Source organism: Taeniopygia guttata, chromosome 12 (assembly GCF_048771995.1).
Source record: "Taeniopygia guttata chromosome 12, bTaeGut7.mat, whole genome shotgun sequence".
Classification (NCBI taxonomy): Eukaryota; Metazoa; Chordata; class Aves; order Passeriformes; family Estrildidae; genus Taeniopygia; species Taeniopygia guttata.
The window spans coordinates 17,340,825-17,362,582 of NC_133037.1; the positions used below are offsets into that span (position 1 = coordinate 17,340,825).

Below are 21,758 nucleotides of genomic sequence, written 5' to 3' on the forward strand. Positions count from 1 at the left end.
ATTTGAATTTTACACATAGTTGTGTGTATATGGAAAGAGTTAAGGGTATAAAAGGACTTGTGCTTTAATTTATAAATGTTAATTTATCCATATAGCAGAGACACATTGAAGACACTGTAAATAAACAAGGCTTGGAGAGCAAATAACTTTGCAAATGTAGTATTTTACAGTGCCCTGCAGGAAATGTATAAGCTTGATAGCAACTTTTTGTGTGTGTACCCTGTGGTAGCTTAGTGAATTGTGTATTCCAAAGCAAATGTGTGTTTTTAGGATGCAGATAAGCACATCATCAGATGGCTGAAGGAGAAGGGCCGGCTGATCCACAGCACCACCTTCCAGCACAGCTACCCCTTCTGCTGGAGGTAAGCACACACCTGCACCTGCCTTGAGCTGAGCTTTCTGACACAGAAATTCTTCACCTTTCTCCCATATTTTCCCCCTCCCTTCCTTCATTTTCTTGACAAACGTAAAAGTAACATAAACCGAGATTATTAATTCAAGAGAGCTCCAGTTTTGGCTTAGTCATCAAGGAATTTTTTTTTTTTTTTTTTTGCCATAAAACTGATGAATTTAGGTGTAGTGTTGAAATTTAGTTTCTATTTATGATTTTAAATGTGTGTTTTTGTAGTTTGTGTTGCTCATATCTCGGTGTAGAGCTCCTAACTAACCACCTCTTGTAAAAAAGGTTATTTTTTTAAGCAGCTGAGTGATGGGAAAGGATTTTTTTAATACCCTTTGAATTGTATCCAAATAAGCATATCACAGAAAATCTTTAGATGTTTGTGTTAAAGCTTTGTATGTTTTGAATAAAATGACTAAAATATAGCTCTTTAGAACCTTGTAAGATGACTTCTTTGACAGAAGCCCGGCTGCTTAAAATGTGGAAATATCTCCCTAGGTGGATGTCTCTAGGGGAAGTCTCCATGTGGAATCCTCCATGGGCCTTCAGTATCAGTGAACAAACAAGTTTGGGTTCTGAGGAATACAGGCTAGACAGATTTAATATAGAAATGAAGCTTCTTTTTATTAGTGTCCTCCCAGGTTTGAAATTTCTACAATTGCTGTTGTAAAAAATCACCAAACATTATCAAATTAAAAAAAAAAGAATCTTCAGTAATCTTTTAGTAGAGTATTAAATCCTTATTATGAGCAAAGACACACTTAAATTAAAATATCTAATTTAATTATCTGAAATGGCTTGAAGATTTTAAGTCCTATCTGATGTATACAGCACCTGTACTGAAAGAGCTGTGATAAAAGCTCATCTCTGTCTGGCTCTGACTCTGCCAGGTGAAGTGTTCTAGCAGGATACATTTATCTTTAATTTATAGCAAAAATAACCTTTGCTTTCTCTTGAACAGCAAGATTGGTTTGTTTCTAGCAGTTGCCTAGAGGAAGAAGGGAAATTGCTCTTCAAGTGTTATGTCCTTGATGATTTGGGACAGTTTTTGAAAAATGGCAGGCCCAAAATCAAGCAAAGCTTGTGTTTTTCTTGTGTATCAACTCAAATATCCAGTCATGGCCTTCTGAGACAAAAGCAGGGATGTAGAAGTGCTGATTCTGTAGAAGATCCTTAATGCTGCCACTCTGTTGGCATTTTTGTTGATGGATGATAAGTTGCAGGCAGCACCTAGCAGCAAATTATCCAGTGGGAAGGATCGAACAATGGATTCTACTTGAAAAGCTCATTTCACTGCCATCACAAATCAAACCATAATTGGAATATGCTAAAAGTAGAAGTGTAGTTCTTAACTTTGAACATAGTTATAAGTTATTTTGATTAATGTAAGAAAACTTTGCAATCAGACTCTTCTTAATGTACTACTGCTTTTCCCTGAAACCCAGCAGTTGTTGAATCCTTGGGATGTTGAGAAATTTGCCTTCTTTTTTTTACATATCCTGAAATCAGGGTCCTTCTCTGTGTAGTAATTTTCTGTCAACTAGACTCTAAAATAAGAAAAACACAGCATCTCGGTAAGGATACAGTAGATAGTCCTCAGTTAAATTTGTCTTTATTGGAACTGCTGAAAATGGTGGACATTGGTCAGAACTGCTCTGTGCACGTGTGAGATCTTGGGAGTCTGTGTGGTCTGGGCAGTTCAGCAGCTGTTGGATGTGACACCTGGAGTGTCCCTCACAGCTCCTGCCTGCCATTCCTTTGGGAACAGTGTTGGGGAGCTCTTCCACTGGCAAATGTGGAGCTTTGACTTTTCCAAGCCAGAGAAGGCAAAGCCAAGAAGCATCTCTATAGCATGGGCTCAATTATTGTTAATTTTCTTCCTAAACTAAAAGAAAACAGAATAAGATCACAATTAATGGGATTTGATTGTTCTGATATGTTTCTAAGGGATCCATCTGTAAGGGGAACAAAACTTTGTTCAGTTGGGACAGAGAGGAATGGTTAGGTGAGAACTTTGTATGCATCAGCCTTTGTCTGTCTGGGGGTGGTTTTCCCCTTGTGTTGATGGAAAACAAAACCCAGCAATGAGTATTTCTCATTTGATTCTACAGTAAAATCGAGTTGAATCTGAATTCCTCAACCTTCTCACTAGTCACGAGGGGCAGAAACGTGGGAGGTGTCACTGCTTGGGCAGATTTTATTGTTTTGTTCTCTGCAGTCTCCTGCTGAGGCACTGCTTGGTAGTACAGCCAGAAGAAAAATACTGAAGGAAACTTTGCACTCTCCCCTTTATTGTTGCCTTCATGCAGGAGGAATAGAGCCCTGTGGGTGCTTATCAGGTGTTACAACCTCGGTGTTGGGTGGGGAGTGGTTCCCCTGCTGGTCCTTTGTCCTGGATCCTCCCTGCCTGAAGCCCCTCAGTGCCCCTGGGCCAGCCAGCCCCAGCTGCTGCTCTGTTCACAGAGCTGGCTGCCACCATTGTCCCAGCCTTCCTTTCCCAACATGTTAAGGCCATGTGAGAAATTTTTAATATCAATTTTTTATTCTCCTTATTTCCAGTTCCTTGAGATCTTATGATGGCTATTTATAATTCTTCAGCACATCTGAAACAAGATACTCAGTGAAACCAAAACACCTTGTAGCTTGAGGAACGCTTTCTTTTTTACTGGTATCTTGCTGCTGTGTGAGGAGTGAACTGAACTGTTCCCTTTTTCTAGTTGTTAGGACTTAAATTTGTGTAGCAAACCGGCAGTAGGTTGCATTTAATAGCTAGGACACAACAACATTATTATTACTTTGAGCTTTCACCATTTCCTTTAAGGTTATAGGTACTTTAACACTTAAGCACATGGAAACATACAGGTTATAGTTAAAATGAAAAGTCTTTTGAAATATAGTGTTAAAAGAAACAATGCATTTTCTGTTGTTGGGCTTTGTGCGCTGTGAGTTCAGCTTTTAAGGTCTGAACAACCTTTTGCTGTGGGTTTTCTTTCTTTTGTGGGTCAGCCAGGTGCACCTTTAGCAAGTGCTGGCACAGTAGCAATTTTAATTTACATCATAGTCTGCAGTAGTTGGTGGATTTCAAATGTGTTCTTGCTGTGGATATAAGTAAAATGGATTAAACTTTGGCTGTTTGTAGTGCTGACTACACATGGGAGATAAGAGGAGTTTCTCAGGATTGTTGCTGGTGAATTTTTGTGTATTGCCAAGTTCTGAACTAGAGTGACTTAAACAAAAGTAATATTTTTCAGAAACATTTTATGGGGTGGACTGTTGCTAAAGGAGAATGAGCTTCTTGTCTCAGTGTTGTTTGCTTCTCTGTATCCATAGACACATCCTATCCTCTAGGGCTCTTCTCCCCTTTCATCATGGAATAATGGGATGGATGTAAAGGATTAGAAACGTCTGAGCTCCTGCTAGTGACCTGTGCCCACTGCTGGCTCCCAGAATCCTTCAGAAGGATGTGCTGCCTGAACAGTTATTCAAGACCTTAAGCAGTTATTATGGAACTGATAAATCAGAGACTGGGTTGGGACACTGCAGTCAGATGCTTGGAGATACTGATTTTCCCAAGTAATTTAGGAAATTGCTTAATCTGTGCTCTGGCTAGTCATGTTTCCATTTCTAAGCAATCCCAGGTTGTGAAACTGCTCTCCTCCCATAAGGATTTTCTTTTAGTGCTTATTGAAGTAAGGAATATGTTAAGATATATTTAAAATTTCTTTTATATGCTTATTTCTTGCTTTCCCTCTCCTCCTGGAATGGAACTTTCTTCTGGTTAACCCTAGGTGCTGCTATATCTTTATGATTTGTGATTATTATTTTAAATGCAAATAGTAAAAGCACAGCATAATGTTCCCTGGCTTTTCAGGCTCATGTACACATGAAAAGTGATGCAGAATGAGCTCATGTGGAAGACTGAAATATGACTCATTTTAATAGTTACTGAAGTTCATCATGTTGTACTATGTAGGAGCACAGATTTCAAATTCAAGTATTGTTTGAACATTCTCATGATTGCTCTTGCTATACAAATTCCTTGAATTACTGGGTTTGAAGGCTGTAAAGTTTTTTTTTTCAGTACTGGATTTCAAAATAGTAGCTCACATAAGTGTAACAGTTTATGTAATTTAACAAACCAAACAAACCCCAACCTTTAACTGTGATAATATTTCAGCAGCAGTGAGCTCAGTCTGTGGAAAGGGGACTGTCATGTGCAAAAATAAATATTAAAGAGCACTTTATAAATAATGTAGCATTTAAAAATGTTTTTGTTTGTTTTATTCCCTTCTCTGCACAGGTCAGATACTCCACTGATCTACAAAGCTGTGCCCAGCTGGTTTGTCAGAGTGGAGCACATGGTGGAGAAGCTGCTGGAGAATAATGCCCAGTGCTACTGGTAAAGTGTCCTGCACCAATCTGATTTATTCCTTTCCCTGGACTTGGGGGGTAGGGGGTGTGTGCTGGAGCTCTCCAAAGCAATTCCGCTGCTCCTGTGCTCACTCTGTGTCCTATTTCCACTCCTTTTCAGCCAGTGCTACTGGGACCAGTTCTAAACAGTGTTTTATCTCAGTTTTATCTAGATTGATTATTTCCTAGTAATTTACAGGGAAATACATTACAGAGTCATTAAAAGTGCCCTCCAATCATGTTATGCAAACCTAATCAATTCAGCATGAGAGAAACTGCAGAGGAGAATCCTCCTCCAGAAGCAGGGATGTTCTTCCCAAAAGGCTCCACCTGAAACAGTAATAGAGACAGCTTAGTGCTGTGTATATGTTGTTCCAAATTAAACTGATTTTTGACAAGTTGTGGGTTTTTTTCATCGAGTTATTACAGATAAGGTTGATTACTTCATCATAGGTGCATTTGAAGAAAAAATCCACACCCATTCTCCCACCAAACAGCCACAAAAAGCTCAACCCAGCTGCCCTAATTGTTGTAGGTAAACTCAGTTACACAGTTTTAAAGAAAAAAATTCTATTAATGGCAGAAATGAGATCTTGACATGTATATAGGGAGTGTGAAAAATACTTGTGTGAGATTTGTGTAGAAAACAGCAGATGAGCTTTAGATAACAAATTAAATGTATTTTTAAGTGCAGTCAAAGGGAACTGTTGGTGCTGGTGGCCTTTTAGGGAGTCAGTCCTGGGTTTGTGGTGTGTTAGTAACAAAAGGACCGTATCTTCTGCACTTCCATAAGCTGCATTTTTATTTCCCTTCCTGTCATCCATCACTTGTGCCTGGGAGGCTGAGACCTCCCAGTGAGTGAGTGAGGAAAACTTGGAGATTACAACCTCATTCAGTCTTTCCTTATGAGGGCTGCAGGGAGAGCTGGGATTCCACCCCTCTCCCACCTCATTTGCCTCTTGCAAAGAAGGTGAGTCAATCTTCAGTGAGCAATTACAGCTTGAGCTGCCTTTTCTTCATGGACAGTAGCTGGCAATTAAATTCTCCATGAGCAGCTTTTGCATAACTGCTGACGTGGTGCAGGCAGTGTAAATCCTGGGATCTGTGGGAAAAGTCAGTGATCCAGAATAGAGCCTGCCCAGAAATGCTGCAGCCTGGCTTTGCCAAGCAGCACATGCCCAGTCTGGCTGTGTCAGGAGAGTTTAGGGATTAGTAAGTGCTGTTTTCTGTTTTCCACAGCAGAACATGCTGTGATCCTCCTTTGGGGCAAAAATAAGCTGGAGAGGGGGTGAAAGTGTTTGTTCTTAGCTTTAATTAGCTTCCTCAAGATGCTTTCACTGTTGGGATGACAGTAGACCTGCATACTTAATTTTCACATGAACAGAAGAAAAAATGTAATGATCCTGTTAAGTGCGTGAATGGATGAGTTTTGCTTTTCCAGAAGCAGAGCTTCAGGAAGAAGCTGCTAAGTGACCACCATTCATCCAAGAGACACTAATTAGTAAGAATTACTGATCAGTTTGAGCCCTGCCTCATGCACATATTTGGGTTTCAGTGGTACTTTTTGTAAGTGCTGAGTACTGGGGATACAAATGGAAGCAAATGTTGGAGCTGCTGTTGCAACGGTTGGGTGAGGAGAGCAGGCAATGACATAATTTGGCAATTTTCAAAATGCTTGGAATTACAGGAACCATTTGTCCTTCAGTCTAAACACAATTCCATAATTGAACATAAAACTGATTCCTCAGGACTCCTCTTAAAACCATATGGTCTTAAGGATTTTGGGGAACTTTTCGTTGGGAATATAGCTACAAGTAGAGATGTATGATCAAAGAATTATTAATAAATAATACGTATTTCCACTACGTGATTTCACAGTAATTTGAATACTGGGTAATCTTGAAGTTGGCTTTTAAAATCCAACTTTTATAAAAAATAAGGGAGTGTTTTTGAGGTTTTCTTCATGTGTTCTCCATTGATGCCAGTTTTCTTTGGGCTGTAGCTTCTGAAGTTGGCATTGAGACTGCTGGCCTTCTGCAGTATTCATTTATTTAAATTTTGGGAACTCCTTCCTTCCCAAAGCCTACTTTTTCTGCTTTTGAAGAGACTTGATCTCTGAAAGTGTCACAGGAATAATATGTAGCTTTTTAAAAATTTATTTTTGGACTCTCTGGGGCTTCAGCATGTCCTGAAAATGAGAAAATTTGGGATAAATGCTTTTCAGACTATATTAACCTTTACAAAATGGGTTTGACTGCATTGCTTTTTTTATTTCTATAAATGACTGATAGGTATATTGTCCCTTAAGAATAGCTGCCCTCTTGATAGATACCCTTTCTGATGAAATAGATTAAACATACTTGGACAAACTTTGCAACCTGATTGCATTTCTAATTAGTTTTTTAGTGAATTACCCAACTTATAAGGCCACAGTCATTCAAAATTTATTAAAACCAGTAACTCTATTTTCATTTTTCAAAATGAATTTAACCGTCACTTCCAATAATGGTTGCATGAGTAATGTGCCAGCATTTTTGTAAAACCAGAAGCCAAGAAACCCTCTCTGCTCTGTCGCATCCTTATTTCAGTCAGACTGGGAATTAACTTGTGTTGGATGTTGATGAAAATGCACAATTGGAACAGTATTTAGGGGGCTGTACTTCAGCCTTTAATTGAAGTTCCCTTACTGAATGTTCTTTACTGTGTAACTGAGATCTTATTTAAAGAAAATTTAAATTAAAAAGGTTATTTTCTGTTTGGCATTCAGGTGCCCACTACTGCTGTATTTGAGATGAAGAGGGGCAGATTTGGCTGCTGTAAAATCCAGGCTTGTCAGACCTTGGCTTCCCATTCTCTTGCTAAGGAGAGTTGGATGCAGCACCAAGGTGCTGTCTGGATTTCAGCCTTAATGGGTGTCACCATCATTTTCTCAAATGGTTTGTTGAAAGAGCATTTTTTTATGTACCCACAGACTAAACCAGGCCACCTTAGATAATAATTACAAAATAGGACTAATTCCTGTCATCAGTGTTCAAAGTTGGTGTAAATTTAAAATTTATAAGTTACTACAAGCAATAAATCTGTACAACTTATAATGAGAATTCCAAACTGTTGTAGCTCATCCTTCTGGCAGTGGATGTTATATTCCCATTCTTGCAGACTGATAGAAAAGACTCTGTATTTAAATATCAGCTTTGAACTCGTCTTTTTTCTTTCTTTCTTTTAAACCTCCCTCACTTAAAGTTCTCCTTCAGTAACTCCTGAAACATTGACCTGTAACTGCTGCCAAGTTTCTGATGTTAAAGACATTGTGCAGTTCTGACATTGTTTGCATAAGATGTGCAGCACTTGGAGTAGTGGAAAAACGAGCATCAGTGGAAGGAAAGCAGTGATGGGAGACAGTCAGGGACTTCAAAGAAGCCAAACCTTTTGTTCTGGCATCTTCTCACCATTGAAGAGCTCAGGTGTTGTAATAAGGAACTTGATGTATGGTTGAAGGTATTATTTTCCTGACTTCCATCACTTAAGCTGTTAGTTCTTGCTGGAAATGCCACCCACAGCACATTGCTGGGAGTGAAGTTGAAGTGAGAGCTTTGCACACACTCCCTGCAGCTCCTGGGTGAGCCCAGGTGTCTTCTTATGTGTCCATGCAGCACATCAAGCTTTGGAGGAGCTTTTCATCCTGGTCATTTTAATCTTTGACCATAAAACTGTCTCCCACCTGTGGAAAGGTGAGATGTGATCAGGAATGATGCCTGTTTGTGTCAGAAACCCCGAGGCTGTGCAGGGATGGGCTGTGGAGCCCATCCACAATAGAAAGAAAAATGTTTATTTTACTGAACTTGTCATTTTTGCTCAAATGAGTAATCTGAGTCTGTAGCAGGACAACAGAATTTTAAATCATAACAGGATTGTAGAGCAATGGAAGAAAACCAGTGAGTCCCTTTTCCTTCTTTTGCTGCTTATTTTTGTTTTATAGAAAGTCTAAGGACATTTTCTTTCTTCGATTGTTAATATTAATACATTTCATCTGAACAGTTTTAAATGTATGGTGTGTGTAGATTTTTTCATTTTTTTTCTTTTCTTTAGTATCACCATGCAGTTGTAACTCTTCTTTTTGAGTCATCAGTCACACTTTTCTTACTGAGGAATCGTGACTACAAATGAGATCCTCCCTCTAGTAGCAATTGTGATGTGTACAGCAGCGTGGAGTCACTAGATGGCAACATTTCCCGAGGAAAAATCCAAATTAGTGCCATTGCCTACAGCAGGAGGTGGAAAAAATTGCTGCAGGGTAGCCTTGTGTTTGTCTAATTTAAAGAAGGTTTTATTACTGTCTGTTATCAGACATGGCTGAGGATTAGAAATGAATTTGGAGGCTTGTTCACTGGATTTTGATGGCTTGTGTTCTGCTGTGCCTTAATTTTGCTGTTTCCTCTCTGAGCCTCTGTGCAGAGCTTGCTGATGATGCCATGAATGAAGAGGTACCTTTCCAGTCCCACTGAAGGGTCACCAAAAGCTTATTTTTTCCTTCAAGGAAAAGCTTATGAAATAAACTCCCAAATGCCAGGTCACTAAGCAATTCCAGCACGATTTTCTTGGGCAGCTGATAAACCTGTGATATAATCAGTGTATTGAATGTCTCCCACTGTCACAGGAATGCAAATGTATTGATGTATGTGGATTGAAATGGATCCTGAGTGCTGATGTCCTACAAAAGTACTTTGTGCCAGTAAATTTTAGAATATTCCCAAGGAAACTGTGCAGAGAGAAGGAGAGTGGAAGCTTCCCTTCTCCCTGGCTCCGGGCTGCAGGGATTGTTGGTGAGATGAGGCATTTTAGCAGCAGTTAGCTGGGTGCCTGAGTGGTGGAAGGGAGCTGGAGCAGGTTTTTAGTGGGGTGTGTGCCAGCGTTGGAGGTCAGGGCTGCGCCGCCGCGTCCGAGCACGGTGCCGGGGCTGCGTCTGCAGCAGCATTGCAGTCACACCACAACGTGGGGGTTGCCATGGGAACCTGGAGAAAAGAGGCAAGAGAAACATTGGGAGATCAAAATGATTGAAAGCCCAGCTCATCTAACCACTGTAAGCTGCACCATCAGCAGCAAACGCAGCGGTGGAGGCAGCCCAGGCTCGTGTGGGGTGTGTGGGGTTGCACTGTTGCAGCAGCTCTCCCAGGCTGAGGAGCAGAGCTGCTGCAGTGGAAATTCTGCCTGGCACACACTGACCTTTCCTCCCTTCCCCTCTCCTCCTTCCCGTCCCCCCCATGTTTAATTAGGTCCATGATACAGATTGGCACTAATTAAAGTGTCAAAAGGGCATGAATAGTTGCTTATTTTATCTCTTTGAATTAAAAACCATTAAAAATCAATTTGAGGGCATGTTGAAGGAGGCTTGTTATTAGAGTAAATTAACATAATGGAATTTAAGCCTTTGTCTTCTAAGGGTTGGTTAATGTTTAAAAAGAAAGCCAAATTCTACGCCTAAGATAAACCCCTCAGTTGGTATGCTAGGAATTTAAATAAATCTGTACATATTTAGTTAGATGACATTGAATAACTACTTCATCACCTTTGGTGTTGCTGATACAACTCAGCTATCTTCTGGAAGAGTAACTTTCTCTTTTCCAGACTTAAAACTGATTCCTGATTTCAGGTGGCACTTAAAAAGTTAACAGCTTGCCAGAGGGCAGGACAGATCTGGGACCATCCTCTCAGAACCAAAGCTGTATTAGAGTTCTTAATCTGGTATTAGGTCCCCTAATTCCCACTGCTTAAGGTAGTATTTTGTTTATCAACTTTACAGTCTTAACTCCTTTAATTAGCAATTATGAAATAAATCTTACCCAATACATAAAGGTGCTGTGGTTTTGCAGAGAATATTATTAATAAAATAAGCTGGTGAGGGGAACAATGAAGAGCGAGAAAGAATTAGCCTATCTTTATGTAATATCTGAAACAGCTTTTCATGTTGAACTGATGATAAAACATGAGGCCGGTGCAGGGGCAGTGTTTTATTTTGGCAGTGCTGTTTGTGTTTACAGAAAAGAGGGATGGTGCTGCTTTGAGGCAATTCCTGCATCCCGTGACTGAGGCACAGTGAGCCAGCTCAGAGCACATCTGAGCTCTCAGATGGAATAAGGAACTGAGTTCAGGATTTGCAATTGTGTTATGAGCACAATAAAATATGCTTCAAAATACATCTACAGAAAAGGAGCAGATGTCTTTGTCCTTTTAATAAGTTTCCTTCTGGATTATGTGATAATTTAGGATATTTTTTATTTGCATCCTGTACATTTTTCCTCTGGAAACAAGAGTCAGAAAGCAAATTTATTTCTTTTAATTGATGCTGTTACTTGAGTATTTATTTGTGCTGAGAACCCACTGGCTCAGCCTGTTGTAGCTCACTGTCAGCAGACTCAGTTATGCTTTGGGATTGAAGGTGGTCAATATTTGCTGTTTTCAAATCCATGCCCACATTGCTTGTGTGACTTGGGTGCTGAGTGGTGCATAGACTGAGGAGGCAAAGAAGATGGTTTCTGTTGTAATAAGTTAATAAATGTTGTTAAAAGACTGGGTTTTGCTTTGCTCTTCATGAGTTTTTTTGGCTTGTCAAATGGAATTTTTATTTTAGACACGAAGAAAATGAGTAGCTACCAAGAAAGGATGTGGGAGTTGCCTGTGCAGAGGACTTAGCAATGCATGAATTAAGCAAAACCCCACATCTGCTTCAAAAATAGGAACAAACAGTCAAAAATGTACATGGAAATTTGCAGCAAATGAATAATTTTCATTATCTCTAACTTGTATGATAAAGTTTTGATGCTGGGAAAGTAAGATAGACATGGGCATTCAAACAGGTTGGAACTGACATACTTTGATTCAAAATCTTCCTATAATTTATGATTTGGCAAAACAATATTTATTCCTTTGTGTTGTGGAGTTCAGTTCCCTGAACTTTCCAACTGCTGCAGTGTCTGCATGCTGAAGTTTATTTAGTGCCCCGTCCTGGGTGCCAAGAGGAGAAATTGCAATTGTCCCACACTGTTCCACACCCATGAATCAAGAGCTCCCTGATCTGCTGAGGCAGCAGTCTCCTTAACCTTGCTGAATGTCAGAGAAAGAAGTATGAAATCTTATCTGTGTCATTTTGCAGAGAAATTTGAAGGTCAAACAAATTGTAGGCCAGTTGGGAAATAAAAAAACTGCTTCTCACAGCTCATTTTGAGGATCTGCAGCACGATGGCTTTGGCAGAGATGGGGCTGCTTTGATTTTTCCCTTGCAGCCTCACGGAGCTGTTGGGTGCTGGGGCTTGGTCTTCTCTGAGATGTGAAGGTGTCCAGTGCCAGTCCAGGGGGTCTGGATGGGCAGAACTCGGCATCCTCTGGTCACACCCAACTGCAAACTCAGTGGTCACCAGCAGGAACCTGAGATTTGTGCTTTCAGCCTGAAGGGGATTTGTGATGGATGTGGGGTTAAACATGAAAAACATGTGCATTGGCATATGGGAGAGGGCTTTTCATTTCTCTTCCAGATGCTTTGTGTGGATGGAAGAGTAAAAAGCACTCCCTCAGCTAATGCATGCCTGTGGCAAGATGATGTCTTTATGAAAATTCAAAAGGAGAAATATACCAAGAAAATATCCAAGTGTAGGATAAAAAGAACCTGAAAAACTCCATAAGAACACTAACCTGGAATTGGTGTAAATAAAGATCAGGTGTTCATAACAACATTATTGATAATGCTCTTTTATTTCCCAGCCTAATCAAATACTTGAGTAGAAGGGGCCTCTGATTTTATTTTTTTTCTCTTGTGATATGTAGCTAAGTGTTAAGCTGAGCTATCTGGAGTGAAATCTAGTGAGAATAAGTAAAAGAAATGGGCTCCAGACTTGAAGGGCTGTGCCTGGCATGGCTGTTCCTGCTGCAGATCCTTCTTCCAGCTTGATCCCAGCTGGAGGCTGTGTCTGCCCCTGGGCAGCACCCGTGGGCAGCATCTCTGCACTGGCAAAACCCTGCTGCTTTAAGTAACGCTTCCCTTGAGTGATGGGCTCAGAATGGGTGTGAGATACAGGCTCCTTTTATTTGACTTGATGGCTGTGCCAGTGTTATTCCTGCCTTGTACCTCTAAAGAGCCAAAGATCATTGTTGCAAATGTGGTTTGAGGAGATGAAGTGGTTTGTGTTTTATGTTCCACTGAAAACTGGCAGCAGGGTCAGACAATTTTACCAGAAGAGGTAAATTATATGCTTTCATAGCTCAGAGAGGGAGATCACACCACATACATTTTTGTGGTTAATGTCCACTTTGGGGATAAAATTAATTTTTCAGGCGTGTTTTGAGGAGGCAGAGTTGAAACTCTTAGCATTTTAATGTCATTGGGGGATTGTCTCAGCCTCTAGCTATGTTAAATGGGGACTAATAATTTCAGCTAATCAGTGTCTAACAACTTCTGAAAAATGGAAACTAGTTTAGGAGTGATGTAAAGAGAAGTTTTCCACATTAGTGGAATGTTGGGCAAATGCTAATGAACTTTGTACAGTTTCCACTTGTGTTTGGAGAGAGGGTCTCCTAAGGTCAGCACAGAAAGTTAATAGTAATGAGTCCCACGCTGAACCAAATTGGGAAAGCCTGTATACCTTCTAAATTTCAAAGCAGGGCTACAGATGTCATGTGAAACATGAGTCACTGAGTTTGTTTAAATTTTTTTTATATTAGATTTTTGTTCAAGAAGTGTTACAGAAGACAACTCTGCAGCTGAAAGTAACTCCAGAAATAGCGAGGGAAGCTGTGGAACCTCAGGCTGGTATTTAGTGAGGCTTTTAAGGGTACTTTTTATCCACTTGAGACAGCACTGCCATCAAGAAGCCTTTAGATCTCCACATGGCTTCATCATGGGTAAAACTTTTAAAAGAGAGTGGCTTTTATTTTCATCAATAGTTTGCTTTTTTTTTTTGTTCACATTTATTTTGTAAATGTGCTGCTACTGGACCAAATCCTACCTCACTGTGTCATGTGAATAACTTCTTTTAATTTTTCCTCTAGAGGAACCTTTCATCTTTGTTACTCTTGGGACTGATCTGTGATTAAAAATCTTCTTTAATAAGAAATACTTGACAAGAGGACCAAGAGCTTCAGAAAGAACAGGTGGAAGAGACCCTGTGTGCTTTGTAGCTTGGCTGCTCCCCTTTTGGAAGCTGTGGCTCTCCTAATCCAGCTCAGACTTTGGGAAGGACCTTTTTAGTTAGACTGGAAAAACAAACTGAGAAAAACCTGCCTTGGGTTGCTCAAAGCTCAGTTCCAGAGCTGCTTTATTGTTGTGAGCTGCTCATTGACAGCTTCTGTGTGTCTGGCACTGTCTTAAGGTTGCTCTTTGTGAGTTTTATTTGAATTTGGTATTTTGAAATGCACCTTTAGGCATGAGGGGAGCATATTGTTTACTGTGAAACCCATTGCTTTCCTTCATCTGCATATAATTATTGGGTAAATAGTTAATTGTTTGTTTACATCCTGGGAAAAAATGGTTCTAATGGTTCTAATCAAACAACCAGGACACGCAGCACAACCAGGAACCTCACAGGGCATCAGACTCTGGCGTTAACCCTTGAGCTCCAAGACACTTTCATACAATGAAAATTTGTCTTTAACATCCCTCAGTACCCATTAGTGCTAAAAATGAGGCTTTAGCAAACATTAATGGGGTTCTGTTGTTGGGGGCGTGTTTTGTTTCTTAATTGGGTAATTCAAAGTGAGATGATAAATAGCTTGGAAAGGATTTTTTGTATGATCTATCAACCTGATTAATGTGCATGTACCTGGATGCCTACACATAATCCAAGGTGCCTTGAGATGCTATTGCTCCAGGCTTTTCAATCATTGGTATTTCATTCAGCCTCAAAATCAGTGGCTGTTCCTTTTTCTGTATGTAATTTAACAGTAGTGTTGTGATCACTCTTAGCCATAATCCTCCAGTGCTGGCCTGTCCTGAGGACTTCAGCCATTGTTTCATCCCTAATGAATCTATTTTATGTTGCATATGTTTTCCTGAGTTCCTTTATGGTACAGTAAAGATGGTGTTTTTCACTTCTGCAGCTTACCTGAGATCAGAAAAAGGCGGTGTTGTGTTTTTTGGCAGCACCTCCACAGGCCTTGCTGCAGCTAGTGCTGTAACATGAACGTGCTCCAAGTCAATCAATGCTGAAATGAACTACTCTGGTGGATAAAATGAAATATTACCAATTCCTAGTAGCTTTAAGTGGAACCTAGTGATACATGAATGCTGTTGTGGTTTTCTTGGCCCAGGGTTCCAGATTTTGTGCGGGAGAAGCGCTTTGGGAACTGGCTGAAGGACGCTCGGGACTGGGCCATCTCTCGGAACCGCTACTGGGGCACCCCCATCCCTCTGTGGGTCAGCGAGGATCTGGAGGAGGTGAGAGAGGGACATGAAAGCTTACAGCTGGCAAAAACCCTGCCTGTACTTGTTGTGTGCTTATTTTGGTGTATCTTTGACTGCTGCAGCCCGAAGTCCTATTTACATGTTGTAGCAGCATATCTGTATAACCCATCTGTATGTGTGTAATAGGTGATAGATCTGTGCATATTTATGGGTGCTTTTGTGTGCCTGTACAGGTATTCTTTGCTTGTGCTTGAGAACTGCAAGCAATTTTTCTTGGTTTTTACATTAAAATTAATCTTGTCTTTCCCAGAAGAATTTGCAGTGATTGCAAATCTAAAGGAAATAATAAATGCAGTGCGAAAATGGCAAGGAGGAGATTTTTTTTTTTCAACTCCTTTTAAGTCTGCTTTTGATATTCTGGTGGTTGGTTACTTCAAGCCAAATGATTTGCTGAAGGCATAAAAACAAGTCCACCACAGCAGAGCAGTGAAGATAGATATTTGTAGTGCCACCAATGTGAATGTAGCAGACTGTAAAAATATGAATCTAATGGAATGATGAAAATGTATAATGGTAGTGCTAGAAATGAGCTTTTTCAAGTTGTAAGGTACCCTGCATTGGTAGCATAATGCAGAGGGCATGAGTGAACACTTAACACAATTTTGGTGGTTTTAAAACTCTTTCTGAAGGTCAAGTGAGTCTGGGTTTTTTTATGTGGTGTTTTCCTTCTTTATTTATTTAATTTTTTTTGTGCATTGGATTAGTTCCATTAGATACACATGAAAAGCTTCCCTCATGCTAGAAGTTGGAAATGGTAATCAGTGTCAGGGTGTCCAGGGAAGGTAAATACTGATGGCAGCATCCCAAGCCTTTATTTTTCTCTATCTTGATTTGAAAAAGTTTTACTCTTCATTTTAGACCTGAAAGACCTCGAGTAGGAAAACATCTGCTAGAGAACTATTTTATGATCTTAAACTTGCCATTGCTTAGATGTGCACCATAAAGCATTTTTTATTTCCTCTTCACTGGGAATCTTGGTAGGCAGGGAGATATTGGGAGAGGGAGGGAACTACTCCTGCAATTAGGATTTAAGTATCTAAGAAAGCCTTGGCATTTGGATTCTATTTGTGCTGTGAGTGTGTTTGTAAATTACTGACAAACCAAGTGCTTCTGTCTCACATGTAACAGTTAAAGTTTGGTTTGAGGACTGACAAATTATGCACACTTTTTTTCACATTCATCCAACATTGCTAAGTCCCTTGTTTGATATAACAATTTCTGTTGGGTAATAAAAAGGCTTTCAGTGTTGTGGCTGAGTATTTCATTCCACAGCTGAAAATGATTGTGTAAAGGTTTCATTACTTCCACTCCTTGCCTCTAATAATATTTCATTTTCTGTTCAGTCTCCCCATATCTGTATTCCTGTGTGTACTGATTTTTTTCCTTTTCTAGGTTTGATTTGTTAGATTTTAATAACAAAATGATGTCTAACTTGGAAGATTGACCTTTCCTCTGAAAGGAGCTGCAAATATTCCTCAGGGCTCAGTGTTCTGAATAATGATGGAAATACCAACAGGTCTATTATTTCTACCCATAGATGTTACACATTTCTGTTTGCCCAAAGTCTGATATTGTGCTTTAATAATAGCTGAGTATAGCTTCTGAACTGAGCTAAATTTCAAGTTAGGGTTTGTTTTTTTTTAAATTTATCTCTTTTTGTGTGTGCAAGATATGTCTTGAAAAACAAATAGGGCTGGAACTGATGTGGAACTTAAAGCCTAGGTGACATCTGCTCTCTCAGTAATGATATTCCCTCGGAATTCCCTGTCTCCAGTCTTAACTGCAGCCTGGTGTGGGATTGCACAGCAGCGTCTTCATGTCTTGCTCTCAGAAGAACACTTTGTTGCATGCAGTTATGCTTTGCATATTAAATCCTGGAGAAGTAATAACAATTCCTTATTTAATATACAGTGAGGTGAATTAATTGGTATTAAAGTGAATTTTATTACAGATCAATAACTGTTTTTACACAGTTTTATTTTAGTTTTCTTTATAGCATAATTATCAGGTAGAGACACATAATGGAAGTTAAGTTTTGAAGCTTGTGTTTATTGCCACCTTTTTGCAGACAGTTTATAATTTTAAGCTTTCAAATTCCAACGATTTCCTCAGTGGAGGAACACATCTCATTTGGATTAGATAATAAAATTTTTTAGTATAACACCCAAGTTGGTAAAGCAGATATGGGCTCATTTTATAGGACTTGCATACAAATTACAGTGTTCACTATTTATTGATGTTGTGGAAGTTCCCAGATCATTTCCTGGCTTGTCACCCATGGTAACCCTGCCCTGGGCTGGGTGCCCTCAGTCTTGCCCAGCAGAAGGAGAAGCGCCCTGGCTCTGTCTCCTGAGGGTGAGGAAAACTCTCCAGGTGCATTTCTGGGCCACTTCTGGCTGACTGTAGCAGTCATTTCTTCTCCTGTTTAATATTCATGAGATGCTTTCTGGAGATCCCAGGCATCTCTGACACTGTGTGGGCTTCCTGTGAGCACTCCTTACTCCTCAGCTGTGCTTCTGGACAGAGCTGAAATGGCAAGCCCACTAAAACAAACATTTTTATCTAGCAGGGCTGTGCCACAGGAATATTGAGATCCATGACTGCTGCTGGATGGGTCTGTGCTCCTCTGGACATGGCTAATCCTGGATCTAATATTCATTGTGTTAGCAGGGGTTAACCTTGACCTGTGCTTTCACGTTAGTTCTTGGAGGTGCTGACACAGCCCATCTGCTGCAGTCTGAGCTGCTGTTAGATGTTGGTAGAGCTGCTTTTGTAGCTGATGTGAGCCATAAAATGGAGGAGGAGCAAATGCCTGGTAGGTAGAGGAGAGGGAAGGCCCGGGCTGTTGGAGCAGCCATGGCTCCTGAAGGGATGTATGCAGGGCAGGAGCTTTAATTGGGGAGCATCAGCCTGTGTGTGCTCCTTGCAGAAACCAGGGGTGCGGCCTAATGAGGGATGGAATTTGATTAGCATCTGTTTGCTGCTTTCTCCTCTTGCCTTTCAGTCTCTAATGAGCTCCCCTTGGGACAGAGGAGCTCCTTCCTTCTGCCTTGGACAGAGGCAGTCTTACTCAGTGGGGGAGATCTGTGTTACTCTGGGGGTTGGTGGATTTTTCATGTGAACTCAGGTTTATTTTTCCATGAGTGTTTTCTGGGTGCAGTTCTGCATCAGTATTCAGAATTTTGCTTGAGCATTGAAGTACTTGTTCAAAAAGCACCAAATAATGAGCAGATTTTCTCCCAGAGCTTAGTGTGAAAGTATATTCAGATACAAAGGTTAGGGAAGGTGAAGTAATTGGTGTATCCAAGGGCATTTTTTACCCATTTCTCTGTTAATACCTTTTCTTCCTCCAGCAGTGCTGAACTAAGCACCTGCTGCTGCTCACTTGAGCCTATGTGTTTACTTATGGGGCCACGAGAATGAAGAACAGCTCTGGGTTAAAAATAGCTTGTTGATGAAGATGTATTTTTACCTAGGAGCAGTCCCCTGGTGTAGTTTGTGTGCATTCTGCAGGCTCTTGTACCTTGCTGGTGGAATCATTGTCCTGCCTCACTTCCTACAGAAAAAAAAAAAAAAAAAAAAAAGACAGATAAGCAATGAAAACATCACATTTCCAAAGTACTTTAACAATAGCAAATGGTGATTAGTAATGCAAATCAGCACTTGAATCAGACGGAGAAAATCATGTCTTAAAACCCAAGCCAGACTGAGTTTCTGTCTTTTCTGTAATTCATGACTGTTTTTTTGGAATTACATACACCAAAACCTTTCAGTTAGTCACAATTTCCATGTGTATACATATGCATACGTTTAAGACTAGCTAAAGAAATTGAGTAGTACTCTGATTTTTTGTATCTTAAGAGCAACTTACAAAGTTATTTCATGTGAAAAATGTCTGGCCTATTTACAGCTTCTTTATGGTGCCACATGTAACTCCTTCCCTGTCAGATCTGTCACACCCTGGGGTTTTTCCATGGCAATTCTAAATGGGAAGAGTGGCATGTGGGACAGCATCTCCAAAATCCAGACCTGTACTGCAGCTTGTGGCTCATGAGTCCTGCTAGATGAGAGAGGCCACAGGGCTCTGGGTGGGCTCAATTTGAGTAAAACCTAAAGGGAAAGAAAGCTTTGCTGTTCTGCTTTTTTATACAGTTTTTCAGAATCATTTTTTCATTATGTCAGTGCAAGTCTGGTGTGGAAATCAGCATTTTTCTTAATAGTGTGTTGATGCAACAAAACTAAGAAAAGTCTTTCTTAGCAACCCCTTTGATAGCTGTGACACTTTCTTCACTTTAAATAAAAAGTCTTGAACATGTACAATTTAGTCTACCTGGGATGGAACACTTATGGATAATGAGCTGCTTACTTTAGGGGAGGAACCTGGGATGTGAAACTCCTGTTTGTGTAAAAGTCAGTAATTGAATTTTTAGAAGTTTTTGGTTGTGTCTGGTTTGGAGAAGCCCCTCCACCTACAAAAATCCCACATTTTTTTGATAACCTGCCAATATGCTGCTGGTTCCAAGTCTCCAGTTCCTGTAACATGAATTGTATTAAATCAGGGTAGTGGTCTTTAACATCATTTGAGGAAGGGGACCCTTGTACAAAATTTTTATTGTTTTTTTGTCAGCTCTGTCAACTACTACAAGAGGTATTGCAAGTCTCCTGTCTAACATTAAAAAAAATAGCTGCTGTGTAAAAATAAGTGGCTAAATTTCTGTAATTTCTCCTACAGGTGGTTTGTGTTGGTTCAGTGGCAGAACTGGAGGAGCTGTCTGGAGTGAAAGTGACGGATCTGCATCGAGAAAAGTGGGTCACAGAGACTCTCCACTGGGTATTAGAATTAGATAAGCAGACATAAAAAAAACCTTGGTTTTTTTTTTTGCCCAAATCCTGGGAAACAGATTTAGGGAATAGAAAAGTTGTAACAGGACTTGTAATTAACACATACAAAATTTATTTCTTTCTGTTGAAAAACACTTGCTGACCAATCTTAATACAAAAATCACAGAGTTTGTCAAAGGAAATGCTTTGAAGGACCTTTTTGAAGAGTCATTCAAATGAAAGCCAAAGCTGCTGTCATCCTCATATACCAGCATGAGATGAACTTCTCCTAGCTTGGTTTTGTTGGGGGTTGCTGGGTGTTATAGATGGATAATGAGATAATTTGCTCTCACAATTCAGGGATGAATAGTATGTGAATATTAAGAAAAGCTTTAGTGATGTATAGTTATGTTGTTATAGTTTAGATGTCCTCTCTTCCCATAGTTCCCTTCCCTCCCTGTATTGCTGCCATCAGACAGCCTGGGGTGTCTAGGACAGGTAGAAAGGTGTGCACATGTGCCCCTTCCATGGGGCAGTTGGGAATGGAAAAGCTTGTTGCTGGGGGGATGCAGCATGGCAACACCTGATTTCCAGTCAAGTTGCAAGAAAGCAATTCCACCGATAAACAGCAAAGAAGAGCTGACTGAAAGACTTTGGGACGGGCCAGGGTTGGCTGATACATCCCCAAGGGGTATAAAAGGCAAAGCATCCATCTTGAAGAGGAGCCAGCCACGAGGGCAGCTCCCAGGCCTGTTTTTCCTCACTTAGTCCTTTGTTAATGTTAAGCAAACGTTTGGAATGTTGCGAGCGAGCGTTCCTCACGCGGGGTGTGTGTGCCGCAGCATCGACCAGCTGAGCATCCCATCGCGCCGTGGGAAGGGCGCGCTGCGCCGCGTGCCCGAGGTGTTCGACTGCTGGTTCGAGAGCGGCAGCATGCCCTACGCACAGGTGCACTACCCCTTCCAGAACAGGCGGGAGCTCGAGGACGCCTTCCCTGCCGACTTCATCGCCGAGGGCATCGACCAGACGCGAGGATGGTAACTTCCTCTTTTATCGTGGCGGGTCTCTCGGTTTGGAAAGACACGTGTGTGCTAAGGAAGGCAGGAGTTCTTCCTGAAATGGAAAATGTGAAACCCCTTCTTCTGCATTATTATAATTTTTAAATTAAGAGGCTCTCTGGCAAAGATATGGGAGTAGGAAAATTTAAAAAATACAAATGCAATAGTACAAAAACCAGAAAACAAGCCACTGCCAGAACCAGAACAAGCCCTGACACCCTGTGGGTCAGGGTGCTGGAGGCAGTCCCATTCCATGGTGGCTGCAGCCCTCCTGCAGTGCCAGCTGTGCTTCTGCTGGAGCAGGGATCCTCTAGAATGGTGGAGTTTTCCTCTGAAGCTCCAGTGGTGTTTTAGATGGGCCTGGTCTTCCTCTGGGAATGCAGGGGGCAAAGGCTGCTGTGGTGTTCCAAAATCTCAGATTGTATCCAGGTAGGAATGCTGGGCTCCTCCCCTTGGGCAGAGCATCTTCCCATGGGATGATGGAATTTTCTCAGCCATGCAGGGACGCTCAGTGGCCATGAGCAGAAGAGATCTCCTGGAGGGAGGATGGGTTGTGGAAGAGATAAAGTAAGCTGCCCAATTAGCAAAGGATTACTGCCCCACCTCTAACAGATGGTAA

General features: G+C 40.8%; 1 protein-coding gene across 3 annotated transcripts in view; it reads left to right on the top strand.

The window, feature by feature from the left end:
• Window positions 1-21,758, top strand: part of IARS1 (isoleucyl-tRNA synthetase 1) — a 93,517-nt gene that overhangs the window by 31,843 nt on the left and 39,916 nt on the right. For all 3 annotated transcript variants that reach the window (XM_041718882.2, XM_041718881.2, XM_030283417.4), the window contains exons 13-17: window positions 271-362; window positions 4,701-4,799; window positions 15,107-15,233; window positions 19,993-20,066; window positions 20,924-21,118. In XM_041718882.2, coding sequence (XP_041574816.2) covers window positions 271-362; window positions 4,701-4,799; window positions 15,107-15,233; window positions 19,993-20,066; window positions 20,924-21,118 — 587 coding nt within the window. The remainder of the gene's footprint in view (window positions 1-270; window positions 363-4,700; window positions 4,800-15,106; window positions 15,234-19,992; window positions 20,067-20,923; window positions 21,119-21,758) is intronic.